Source organism: Falco naumanni, chromosome 2 (genome assembly GCF_017639655.2).
Source record: "Falco naumanni isolate bFalNau1 chromosome 2, bFalNau1.pat, whole genome shotgun sequence".
Lineage (NCBI taxonomy): Eukaryota > Metazoa > Chordata > Aves > Falconiformes > Falconidae > Falco > Falco naumanni.
In genome coordinates this window covers 19,478,992-19,492,370 of record NC_054055.1, presented here as the reverse complement: position 1 = coordinate 19,492,370, position 13,379 = coordinate 19,478,992, and the positions used below count along the sequence as shown (strand labels likewise).

Sequence of the window (13,379 nt, the reverse complement as noted above, 5' to 3'; positions counted from 1 at the left end):
GACTTTTGTCTTTCTAGTACCAGTCACTTATAAAAATACAGCCAGAGGCTGTAGTTTGAAATTGCAGTGTGTGTAACAGCAAATAAACGTAGCAAGTTGCCATTCCCCTGGCACCTTCCGTTCACTCCCTGCAGCTCTTCTTGCCCAACACCATGGCCTACTGCCCCACAGTCACATCAGCATAAAAGTTTGTGCGGCCTTCCTGTAAGACAGATCAAGGAATTGATCCAGCTAAAAAACAATACAGCAAAGCAAAACATTTGTTTCTTCATCAGCTAAACCAGTCACCCAATCCGGCGCTGAGCACAGCTGTGCAAACAACTGTGCTGGCATGATAAAGCTCCTGGAGTGGAGGCACCGCGTTGAATGGGGCGAGGGAGAGACACAGGCAGGGTAAGAATGACCAGAAAGGGATGATGTCAGTTTAATGCCCTAAACTAGTACTACCAGTAAACAATTCATAGTGCCAAACCACAACTAAAGCTCCTAAACAAGGATGGTTTTTTTCATTGTATTCAGAATAAGAGCAAACATGGTATGTTTTACCAGGAATTGGTGTATTTGCTGACACGCACGATGAATTTGGAAAGACCTCAAATACTAGCTGCCTTCCACAGAAAGCAACAGCAATAGCTATCTTGCTTTGAAACGGAAGAACAAGCTCATGTATAGGGAAATTTCTCTACAAAATTCGAACTGCTTCACAACATGATGGCCTGCCTTTGAAAGAAACCAGTAACACAAAATGGCATGCTATTGCTGTGAAACTTCTGGACACAGACCAGGCTTCAGTGAACTCCACCAATGTTTGCATATATAGTCAACTGGGCAGCAAAACTGAAAATTGATCTGGGTTTTGGTCTTCCTCCTGTTGGGAGGAACGCCTATTTTGAGAGACACAAAACTGAGGCAGAAGGAGCTTTTTACCCAGTCTGCTGAAGAAGAAAAACCCAAACTCCATCATCAACTTCATTTATATTAATTACAATTTTATTTACTTGCAATGCCACCTCATATGCTTTGTCAGGTAGAATTATTATAGTGTGAGAATGTATTATTACAATTGCTGAAAGCACAAAGGAACCATGCTGACAGACATGCTGAATAGACCCTGCACTGACAAGTAGGCTTGAGTTTGTATGAAAGAGATGTTGATTCATCAGCTGAGATCTGGCTCAACAAAAGGAATCTGTACAACTGACTCTTTCAGTTGGGGTCTCGTTCTTCACAGATTTTAGAAGTTCCCTCTGTCCTAGAGCAGTCCTATACCTAGATCATTCTCAGCAGATGTTGAACTGAGTCACCATTTAACAATCTTCAGTGATGGAAAGTCTGTCATCCAACTCAATGCTTAGCCCTCTTCACAGAGGGGTTTTGCAGTGACCAGCCTACATCTCGTTGCAGCGTAAGCCCATTACTTCTTGTCCTGTTGCCAATGGATGTAAAGAGCAAGATCCTAATCCTCTTTGCCGCAACCCTTTACATATTTGAAGAGTGCTGTTGGATCTTTCCTCTGACTTTTCCAGGCCAACTAATTTCTTTCAAGCTTTCCTCACAGGTTCTGGGTTTTAGACATTTGGTGATATATTTTTCCTGACTCCTGGATTTCTCCAGCTGATGGGATTTTTGGGCAGATGATGCCCCAAAGTAGAGTCTAGATAAGGACTTTCAGGTCCTAACAAGAGTGTAAATATTATTTCAAACATGATTTGACAAACCTTTAATGCATACCAGTATGATATTTTCCCAAGTCAGCAATGTTACTGACTCATGTTCCACTGATGATCTACTCAGATTTCAGCTCTTCTCTACAGAACTGTTATTTGGTTCAGAAGAGGTCTCTATGCTACATTTCTGCAAGTACTTAGTGTTCTGCAATAGTAGCATTTAGTCCTTCATAACTTCTAAAACTGCTTTTGTTAAACCATTTCTCCTGGTGATAAAGATCTTACTGGATTCTAAGCCTATCTTCTTATGTACCTGCAGCTCCTCCCAGCTGCATACTGTTTATCCCATTTGGTGGGTGCTTGCACTTTGACAATGAGTCATTAATAACTATTTTACTGCTATACACAAAAGCTTTTATCATGGCATAGGCAGAAATCGTTCCTGACACATCCTTGTTGGGATGTCTCAGTGTTCTATCAGATAACAGTGAGATAATGATTTAGTCAGTTTGTTTCTCTCTGTCTGTGCACATGTGTGTGGGTAAGCGTATAGATTGTTCTTGTTTATTTGTGCTGGAGACACTGTGGAAGCTATTTAAACTGTATATTAAACAGTCCTTGGAAAGGATGCAACACCTAGGCAGGGACATGACTAGTCATAACTAGACATTACACTGATGATGCAACATACAATAGGTTTGAAATCTTTACCACAGAATAATTATAAAATACTTTTTTTCTGGCACCTGTTGCAATGATCTTAACAAAGAGTGCTCAATTAAACTGTTGTGCTCCTATGAACATGACATAGTTGTCACCTTTACCTTTCAGTTGGGGAAACTCAGCAACAATGAGATTCAGGGTTGAGTCTATGTACTAGGACTGCTATAATACTTTCAAATCAAGTGAAAGCAGTCTTGTGACAAAAGAAATATTGATAGTTGGATACCAAATGGATAGCAAGTCTTCCAGTCACACCGTCTAAAGAAGATGCAGCATTCCTGCTAATGTGTGGATCTCTTAGAGGTATGGGAGGAATTTTTATGTGCCATCTTAAAGACTGACCCTCAGTAGAAGATGATCTGCAAAACACTTTAAAACCAAATTTCATGACCCTGGCAGCTTTAAGACTGCTATTGTCTTTCCTAGCTGAGAAGCCTGTATTACCATAATTGCCAACAGAAAAGATACACCTTGCCTAAGCAAGTAAGCCTGCCCTGCACAGCTTGTCCGCTGAAAAATGCCACCTGCTTCAGGTCAGTGTGACTGCATTCACACACTACGGTATTATCCTGGACACTGTGCCAGGCTGTGAGTGAAATGCTCGTTCTTAGCAGCACACAGAATATACTCTGCTGTTCAAAATATTCATCTACAACCTGCAGTGACTCATAGCTCAACTGTGTAAGTTCTCTCTCAGTTCACTCAAAATGTATTTCCCTGAACTTTATGTCATATTGATACCACATCACTCTTTTACCAGAAAGGTTTGTGTAGGCATCTGGGTACCTGTGGTATTCTTGGAGAGGATATTTTAGTAAATGGCTTATTCAAATACAATGAATGGAGCACAGAGCAGGCAGAGAGATGTGAAACAATCACCGAGCTAGTGGCAGTGATTTAATGGGCAGAAAAAGGAAGAAGGTATGTGCAATTACGTGGCTAATTCGGAGGCTGAATTCTATGGTAGTACTGGGGGACCAACTATAGCAGGGGCAAGCTATGTTCTTAAAGGTGGAAAGTCAGATATGTGACTTGTTTCTTGAGCCAGGCCTGCTGATTAAAGCTTAATGCATTTCCGTACCTAGATCATAAAGACTTTTTTTTGGTGGCTCAGAAGGCTTATAAACCAGGTCAGAGCTGGGCCAGCTTTCCAGAAGAGAAATATATTCTGTAAAAGAAAATTACAATGACAAGCTGGGTTGGTCAAGTGGCAAAAAAGTGTACCTCCTGAACTATCTTGAAGATCATTACCATTAGTCTTAGCTCATTAAGCCTCAGACAGTTACCATTACTCTTGCCACTGTCTACAAACAGGATCAAATGACGGTATAGATAATAATATGGTGAAAATCTAAAGAAACCTGTAATTAATTCTCAGGGCAGTGGCTGTCCTGAATATTAGAACAGGTCACGACAAAATACAGTGCAATTATTTGAGTGTGATTTTGTTGCATTGCAAAACACATTAGCCTAATTTTTGGGGAAGGAATTATGATTAGGGGAAAAAAAGAGATTAATTTTCACCAAGTTCAGTTTGTAGTGAAGTGCTCTTAGCTGTTGCTTATTTGTTGCAGTATACTTTCTATAAAATAAAGCAATTTTTAACAGTGTTGCTATTTTAAATTAAATCTCCATGGTGCAAGAGTGCTCCTCCCTGTACAGAGCGTATCATTTGCCTTTTATATTCTTGCTGTCAGATAGCAAATAACACAGTATGTTGGCTCATGATAACTGTAAAACATCCAAAGGATTTTTTTATTTTTGTCTAAGGAAACCTTTAATAAAGGTACTTCTATATCCAGAAGTCATAAATACACATTCATTATTCTGATTTTCTTTTAAACTAGTCTTTCTCACATAGGAGTTAGAGTATTTTTCTCTAGCTGAGTCTATGAGTTAATAGTGAAGTCTGCTGCTTCTTTCCCCGCCAAAAGTCCATCCCTCACCCCCACCCCACCTTCCTGACAAACGTGTTTGTAGTGTGGGTTTTTTTGGATGAGGGCCACAATGATCAGGGGGCTGGAGCCCCTCTCCTATGAAGACAGGCTGAGAGAGCTGGGGTGGTTGAGCCTGGAGAAGGCTCTGGGGAGACCTTAAATCAGCCTTCCAGCACCTAACAGGGCCTACAGGAAAGCTGAAGAGGGACTTTTTACAAGGGCATGTAGTGATAGGAGAAGGGGGAATGGCTTTAAACTGAAAGAGGGCAGATTTAGATTAGGTATGAGGAAGAAATTCTTTACTATAAGGATGGTGAGGCATGGAAACAGGTTGCCCAGAGCAGCTGTGGCTGCCCCATCCCTGGCAGTGCTCAAGGCCAGGCTGGATGGGGCTTTGAGCAGCCTGGTCTGGTGGGAGGTGTCCCTGCCCATGGCAGAGGATTTGGAACTAGATGATCTTTAAGGTCCCTTCTAATCCAAACCATTCTACGATTCTAAAAAGTTTAGCTTGATGAAGTCAGTGGTGATTTCTCCGAGTGATTTCAGCCAAGGTATAATTCTAGCCAGCCCCAATTCTACACTTCCCAGTTCTGATATCACATGATTTGACACTTTATATCCTGGCTACACTGGACACAGTAAGGAATCAGCCTCTTTTGCAGTCATAACTTCCAGGTATGATGCTTCATTTTTCAACACTCTTGCAATCTTCATTCTGAGAAAAGCCTAGGAATCAAGTGACAAAAGTGTAGACACTTCTAGTGTATTTCAGAAAGGAACAGACACAATTCCAACACAGCATCATATTTTAATCTGTATGAAATCCATTTGTAGAAGGTCAACCATGCAATGTAGCAGGTGTAGAAACAGGTGCAATTCCTATGAAGTATCCAAACATTTTTTCCCTACAAAGCAACTACTTAGTCAAATTTAATATACAAAGAAAATAAATCTCAGAAGAAGAGCTACTATTGTCTGATGCTGCTGTTCTGGATCAAAGTCCTCTCTTGGCCACTTCCAGACACTCCTTATTTCTGTCTTGTCTGTGTGATAATCTGGTTGCCAAACTGCTAGTCGAAGATAACCTCATAGTGTTAATGTTAGCAGTTTTGGTGTGTCTCATTCCAGGTTCCTTGAGTTAAACTCAAAGGCAGGCTAGGAAAACAAACCCTCTCCCCTATGGAGCTGGTTTATCACCAGCCTCTTTCAGCTGCATTTCTACTCGTACAAGGCTGACTTGGGCAGCACATTTGGCTTCTAGTGGGGTCACATATGTGACCTTCCACTATCAGCTCACAAAATCTGCAGGATAACAGGCAATGTAACCAATTGAAAAACCAATCTGCAGCAGAAGGCTAAAATCCTTACAGTAGCCCTTGGCTATTAAATATAGTATTGGTGCATACATTTTCCATTATGGTAAACAGATTTTCATTAGACACGTTAGGTAATACACAGCATGTACAAGTAATACAGAAAACAGCACAAAGAGTGCTTTAATTATGATTTCAGAAAAAAAAATAATCCTGTTGTTACAAAAGAAATGTAATACTAGAGCACTGGGAGTGTAGATAGTTTGTTCTCTTCATACTTGTACACAGAACAATGCAGGAACTTTACCAAGTACAAACCTGATACGTGCCAAGCTTTGCTCTTTAGAGTTGAATTAAGGATGTTTTCATAGTCCAAGTTTCCAGTTCAGCTCATTATTAATGACTTCCCATCTTTTTGTTCATGCTTCTGAGGATGGTGGTGTTTTGGTTTTCTTTCTTCCCTCTTAGATGACAGATTTCTACCTGCAGTCAAGTTGTAACAGTGGGTGTAGCTCACAAGCCATGGGAGCCTGCTTATGCTCCACTTCCAGTGCACAATGAGGGGTCACAGGTATTAATTCATGCAGCTTTGTTTACTCCAACAGTGATAAACTTAAATACATGGTAAGAGAGACATACAAATAAAAAAGCTGAGATAGCGCTCATTCATTTTGGGGAAAGGCTAGTTATTAAAGCTAAGGAGAAGAAATAGACAGCTTTCTAGAAGTGGGTTCAATGAGCAGGCACTTGGGAGATAAACTGTGTTGCTGTATGTGCTGGTGTGTCTGCCATAAGACAAGTTTTGAGACTACTTTGGAGAAACAAGACCAGACTGACTCACGTAGTTCTTCAAGTTAGTAACACACAATTCACAGCTCAGCAATGTGAATTGTAAGGAAAATACCAAGTTCCTCCTCATGTCTGATTGGGTCCCTTTGCTATTTTAGCTCTGCAAACTGTAATTCCTGTTAGACCTACTGTAAGAAGAGGAAGGGCGATTCAGTCTCACAATGTGGAATGTTCAAGAGATCAGGAGTGGTTTGATGAACTCACTTGAAAGGTACCTCAGAGAGGTAGGTTTTATGAAGAAAAGCTGTGCAGGTTGGATAGGAAAAAGGGTCTGATGGAAGGAGCACTGGTAGATGCAACATATCATGCTGTAAGTTGAAGCATTTCTTTTGGATAACAGAATGAAACAAGGCAATTTTTCTTGCCTTCTGCTGAAAAAACCCCAACACTTTTAAAGGCATGCAGCTGAAGGAGGCACAGTCAGGTGGTAAAAAAACATTTTGTTGAATAAAATCTACTGTACTGAGATTCTTCACAAAGTGTTGGGGGAGAAGAGAAGGAGGAAGACAGTTGCACTGCCCTTACCTTCTCAAAGGTGACAATCCCTTTTTCACCTGACCAAGAGAATGAAAAAACAAACTTAATTCCTCCCACTGCTGCAGCCCCTGTGAGTGGAGGGAGGCAGCACTGACCTAAAGACATTCACAGGCAGTTGAGACTGGTCACCCCCAACCCTGTAGCAGATGCTCCTCAGTGTACGTGAGGAATTAAAAAGATGAAAACCTTTGGTGGTGCCCAGCAGAGCTGACAGCATGTATTGCCATAGAGTACCTGTGTTCCTAGGCTCTTGCCTTGCTCTTCAGAATACTAAAGAGAGAGAATAGGACATTTGCTACAAACACAATCAACTCCTTGTCTTATTCCTTTTCACAAGGTGCAAGTTCCCCCTGAAAAACCTTAATCCCACTTTTGACCCAAACCTGTTGTTATTGGCTCGCCTCTGAAGCTGACAGTGTGTGATTCCTGTCTCTCCTTTGGGCACTAGAGCTTTCTCTGGGCCCTTCCACTCACAATTTTTGAAAAGTTACTCTGTGCCAACAACAGGATCCCAGCAGTAGGCATACTTGGGAAAAGTTGCTGTCAGAAGGCTGCTCTCTCTATTTGTGGATGCAGAAATACTGAATTAGCTCACGACCTTTAAAACCTGCCTCAGTGGCAGCTTCCCAGGGAAGCTACAATTTTTAAAACATGAATGAACATTCACTTTTATCCTTTTCCTTGACTGTGAAAATATTGCTGATTGTTTTCTGACACCTAAGAAAGTTTGCCGGAAACAGGGAGCTAAGAAATCCTGAAACTGGAGAATTATTTTAAAACTGTTGTTTTCCTGGAATCTTTCATGCAAATTTTAATCACTAGGTAACACAACTCAGCCAGATTCAACATCATGCAGATTGCAGACACAGCAAGCATGAAGATAGTAAATGTGGTTTTCTCAGTGGGCCGAGACACAAAACAATCCACTGTGTTGGGGCAAGGCCATGCGTCACACTTCACCAGGCGAGGCATCTGGTACCCATCATACATGTAATAGAACACATACATGAAGACCGCTTCAAAGACAATCCTGAAGAAGATGCTGCCAGTGTATGTCCACCACAGGGGACCCCGGATATGAAACTTTTCAGTTTTCAGCTCTTCAATATCAATTTTCTCACCATTTCTGAATCTCCTTTTCTTCTCATGCCTCCTGTAAGCTACATGCATGGCCACCAGCAGTGCAGGTGTAGAAACAAAGATCAGCTGCAGGGCCCAGAGTCTAATATGAGAGATGGGGAAAAAGTGATCGTAGCAAACATTCTTGCACCCAGGCTGAAGTGTGTTGCAGACAAAATCTTGTTGTTCATCTCCCCAGACTCTCTCTGCAGCCACAACCAGGATCATGATACGGAAGATGAACAGGACTGTGAGCCATATCTTCCCAATACTGGTGGAGTGTTTATTTACGCCTCCTAAAATGTCCTGCAGAGCTCCCCAGTCCATCTTCTTTTCTGTGTCCTTTTACCTGAAGGATGACATAATACACCAAATGGTCACTTTTCAAAGGGTGAAAAATCAGCTCTAGACCTTCTAAAAATGAAAGGACTTCCTAGCACTTACCTGAGTCATAGACAAATGCAAGTCACTTTCATTAATGTCACCCATATGTTTATAGATTCAAACAGCTTATTAAACTCTTTCTTTCCATTTATTTATGATGGGACGAGCATACCTTGATATATTTCTCAACAAGGCTTTCAGCAGGAAACGTTACATCTTCAAATACATTTCTTCCATGCATCCGCCATGTCCTCCTTGCCTTTCTTAAGATATTTCCATTTCTGTGGTAGACTGTTGTCAGTGTTTTGCCTCTCAGTGTATTTCACAAAGTAATAGAAATTACTATCACTGCATGAGTTAAGACCATATCTAGACAGATTTCTCTAGTAGTTTTCACTGGATTTCTTTGCCAATGCCACAGCTCTAGAAGGCTGGGCTGGTGCTTTCTTTGCCTCTGAGGTAAGTACTACTTGACCTTCTTCAGCAGAAGCCCTCACTCCACCCAGACACCTCCAGCAGACCTCCAAGGTTTTCTGCTGTAGCTCAGACATGGCCCTTCACATCTCAGAGGTACAGCAACTGACTTTGCCAACACTGCTGAGAAGCCTCAAGATGGCTCTGTCAGGGCCGTGTGCATATACAGCACAAGCCAACAGGCAAAGGAAGATACCGCAGAGCCTGCCCTTCCACATTCATTGCTATCTTATCCAAAAAGGAGGCAAGCAGAGCCACAGAGCCGAGAGAAAAAAAGCCCTCAGCTAAAAAGTTTATGTTGATTTGCTAGATGTTATCACACCCCAGCAGAATAAACAAGAGGTGAAACTTCAGAGAAGTTTCATTTCATCTTTCCTCCTACTCTTGAAAACTAAAATCCACACTCTGTGTCCCTTTGAAAGTTAAACGTAAGTTTTGCTGAAGTCAGAATTCAGTCTCAGGGCTCAGCTTTCACTGATCGCAGCCATTTGGAAACCATCACTGAACTGGAAAAAACACTTTGAAAACAGAGCTGGGAACTTGCATAGCTGGTCCACATCTTTCAAGGCTAGGGCTCAACTTTGCTCTGTGGGAGAGCCACACTGGCCATGGATGAGAGCTCAGTCACCTCTTGGCACAGCACAGGCTGGGTGCTGTGGGGAGAACACAGTACCTTGCAATGCCGCACTGATCAAACTTTTCAAAATCTCTCATCCTCACATAACAGAGGGGGAAAAAGAAACCCCAAACAACAAAAAAACACCCCCAAAAATCCTTCTCTACCCAGTGTAGTTACAACACAACTAAAGGACTAACGTGCCCCAACACATACCCTTGGTACAAGGGCCTAGCTTTTACAGACAAGCCTTGAGGCAAGAGGGAGGGGTCAGATTTACTGTAATGAGGAAAGGTGAAATTGGGAAAAAAAAAAAAAAGTTTTGAGAAGGTGGCAGGAATTCCATAGGCTTCTCATGTTTTGTCTCTGCTAAAACTGGCAGCATTTTATGCAACTTTCTACACTGACTCTAAGCTATGATCAGATACCTGCATCTTTCTGTTAAGAACTTCCTCATGTCTCTTGCACAGTCATTAAAATAAACTCAATGAAATCTTCCCAAGGGGCTGATCAGGACCGAATGAAAGTATTTGAAGTGTATATCCCAGCGGGGTGAACAACCTGGCCTCCAAATACAGTCTCGCACTGAAGTTCTGAACCAGTGCTGCAAGCATGGGGGGAGAAAACCACGTATCTCCCTGCTCATCTGCCACTACAGAAACACTGAAATTAGCTGTGGGGACACTTGCCCTGCCAACAAAGACATCTTTTTTTTTTTTTTTGGAAACCACTCGAAAACCCCACTAGGTGGTTCCCAGCTGTACGCCTTGAGGCGGCCCCCAGCCTATCACTCCCGCAGAGCTCCGCTGCGGCAGGGGCGGCGGGGGGCGCGCAGCCAGGCTTCTGCGGCGGGAAGCGCCGCGGCCGATCGCGGTCGGCTCCTGCCAGCGGACACCCGTTTACAAACGCCGGTTTTTGCGTTGAGGCCCGACGGCTCCTACCGGCAGCGGCCGCGCTGCGGCAGCGCCCCGGGACTGACCAAGGCGGCGGGACTGCGGGTCGGGCCGGGCCGGCGCTGGGGCCCCGGGGCAGGCGGCGCTCAGCCCCGAGCCGTGCAGGGCTGCCTCGCCGGCAGGTCCGCGCCGGCGGACGGGGACGGGACGCGACCGCCCCAGCCTCACATCGCCCCTCTCCGCTGCCCGCGGCCGCCCCAGCTCCCAGCCCCGCCGGGGATGCCCCCGACCCGAGCCCCACTCGGGCCCGCCACACGGACCCCGGCCCGCTCCGGGGGCGCACAGCTGGATGCCTAGCCCTCCGCTCCAGCACACGGGAGCCGCTCCACAGCCTCACCTGGCACGGCTCGGCAGGACACCCGGGATGCGACGGGCGCGCCGCGCTGCTCCGCTCCCGGGTCGGCGGTGCCTGAGGCGCGGCCAGCCCCAGTCTCGCCGCCCCGCAGCTTTAAGGTCCCTCCCCGTTCACCTGCAGCCGCTTTTAACCCGCCCCTCGCCCGCCTCTGCCCGCGCCCGGCTCCTCAGGCCGCCCGCGGGGGCGGCGGGACAGGCGCCCGGGGCCGGGCCGGGTGTGGCGCGCCCGTCCCCGCCGCGGGGTAGCACCGAGGGGCTGAGCCGGAGCCGCCGGCACCGGGGGCCGCCTCGCCATGGGGGCTGCCGGCCAGGCCGGCGCGGGGCGGCAGCTGCTGGGGCCCCAAGAGCCCCCGGTGCCCGCCGCGGGGAGCACCCGCGGGTGCGTCCGGGACGTCCTCGCCCAGAGCCCTGCCGCGGGTCGAGCATCGGGCAGAGTGGGCTCGGCATCCCGCAAGTGCGGCCCTTCGCCGGGATTGATTCCCAAGTGTTTTCAGGAAATATGTCCCGGAGGGGAATCCAGTCCTGTGGGACCCTCCAAAACTGCCCCAGTGACGTGACACCCCGAGGAAATACTCGTGGGCCAGTACGGGCAACGGTCGGATAAAACGCAGCTCCCAGAGGCTTTCGGTAGGGTGAGGCAGGGCTGGAGAAGGGAACCTCAGAGGCATTCTTAGATGGCTTCAGTTTGGAAGACAAGGAACAGATAAACTAACTGCTAATCTGATGCTAACAAATTGCATGATCTTGGTAGCCAGATGTAGGGGTAACAACGGCAGCAGGCAGCTAAGGGCAGGGTGGAAGTTAAGACTTTAGACTGTTTTCCCTTTGATATTTTGTGGGCTTTCTTAACAGTTGTAAGCAACCCTTCCTGTATCCTCACTAGCGTGCAGAAGCGTGCTTTCACTGCTGCTGCGTAAAGGCAGGAGGCTAAATTTGGTTTTGTGAGAGAAAATAATCTAGCAGGAAGTATGAAGAGTGAATCAAAGAAGAGTTACTTGCCATGTGAAATGTCACTAGATGTCATTTTTCTGGACCTTGAGCTCTTGTTAACAATAAAAAAACAAAAAGAGCCTCTTCTAGTTACAGTATCCTTTAAACCAAATCTTTATGAAAAGCTTCTGAGGATGGAGGCCGTGGCCAGCCAGGCATGAATTCGTTGGCTCAGTACTGCAGCCCCTACCTTGGGCTTTGGTTGTGAAGTTTACCCAGGACTCCTGTCAGGCTCAGGTCTGCCTCACAGTCTGCACTTCACCCAAAGCATCCAACCAAACATGGCTTCTATTAAACGACGCTTGATTATAACACAGTAAAGAGTCTTTGCTTTTTAAAACACTGTGATCAAATATCCTACCAGAAAAGAATGCTATGTTAAAGACAGTGTGTAGGAAAGCTAGGTTGTGAAATGCTATGCATGTGACATGGGATAATAAAAACTTATCCAAAGTTTGTAAAGTACTGCTGACAATGATGAGTATGTTTCTGTATATTGAAGTAAAGATCTGTTGTATATGTTGCACTTAGTACTGAACTTGGTTTTATGAGGCATGTCTGGAAGTAGAAAAGCTTTCATCAGTAGGGATTTAAATAAAATTGAAGCTTGATCTAGTAATTTGTATAGACAGCAATTACAAGAAACTAGAACTTGCATGTGTATCTGCAAAATGGCAAAGTGCATTTGATTTTGCTCTCAGGGGTTTAGAAAATTAATTCAGATATGTAGGATCTTCAAGTAATCTAAGAAGAAATGTCTGGAAGAATGAACTATATTTTATAAAATAATACCCAAGTTTGACAGTGGTAAATGTAAATGCTTGAAAGAAACTCACAGTTCATGTTGCTCAGTACTGCCACAGCCGTTTTCATTTACAATCAGACAAAATCTATGGTAAAGCTGAGTGCTGCCTTCATTTTCCTTCATTTTTGTTGCTCGTTTATATGTGTGAGGAAGTATGTAATGCTTTCTTTGGGAAAGAGAGGGGAATCCTGGCAAGGAATTCTGACAGCAGAAAAATCCAGGGGTGCAGGCTTCTTGCTTATGCTTTGCTTAATAAGTAGCTAGTTGGCATGAGTGCAAGAGCCAAGAATTAACAACTCTGGCATCTTTAAAGGTTCAGCTGTAAAGAAGGGTTATTCTGCTAGCACCAAAGGTGATGAATGTTACAAAATATGTATGTATATACAAAACACTGATTCTTGCGGATTGTAAAGTAATGTCAAAATAAAACCTTCATAAAAATAGGAAAAAAATACTGCTGTAACTTTCTCAACACAGAAACAGGTTTTAGCTTATTTCAAGATAGCAGAAATCTTGGCATCATCTTCCAGTAATGTCTTACGGATTCCCAAAGACTGTGTTTGCATCTTGTCATTCAATAGCCCCCAGGTACCTCCAGAGACTCTGTCTGGATCTATACTTTTAATAGCCCTTGTTTCACTCTGCTTTCTCTAACCAT

At 44.4% G+C, this 13,379-nt stretch overlaps 1 protein-coding gene across 1 annotated transcript; it reads right to left on the bottom strand.

The window, feature by feature from the left end:
- Nucleotides 1–5,115: 5,115 nt before the first annotated feature.
- LOC121083857 (gap junction beta-6 protein-like) lies at nucleotides 5,116–11,047 on the bottom strand. Its single transcript, XM_040584658.1, has 2 exons — nucleotides 10,910–11,047; nucleotides 5,116–8,494 (listed from the first exon to the last, which is right to left on the bottom strand). Exon 2 carries the CDS (start codon nucleotides 8,470–8,472, stop codon nucleotides 7,795–7,797), a length of 678 nt encoding a protein of 225 aa, XP_040440592.1. The 5' UTR covers nucleotides 8,473–8,494; nucleotides 10,910–11,047; the 3' UTR covers nucleotides 5,116–7,794.
- Between the last annotated feature and the right edge of the window lie 2,332 nt (nucleotides 11,048–13,379).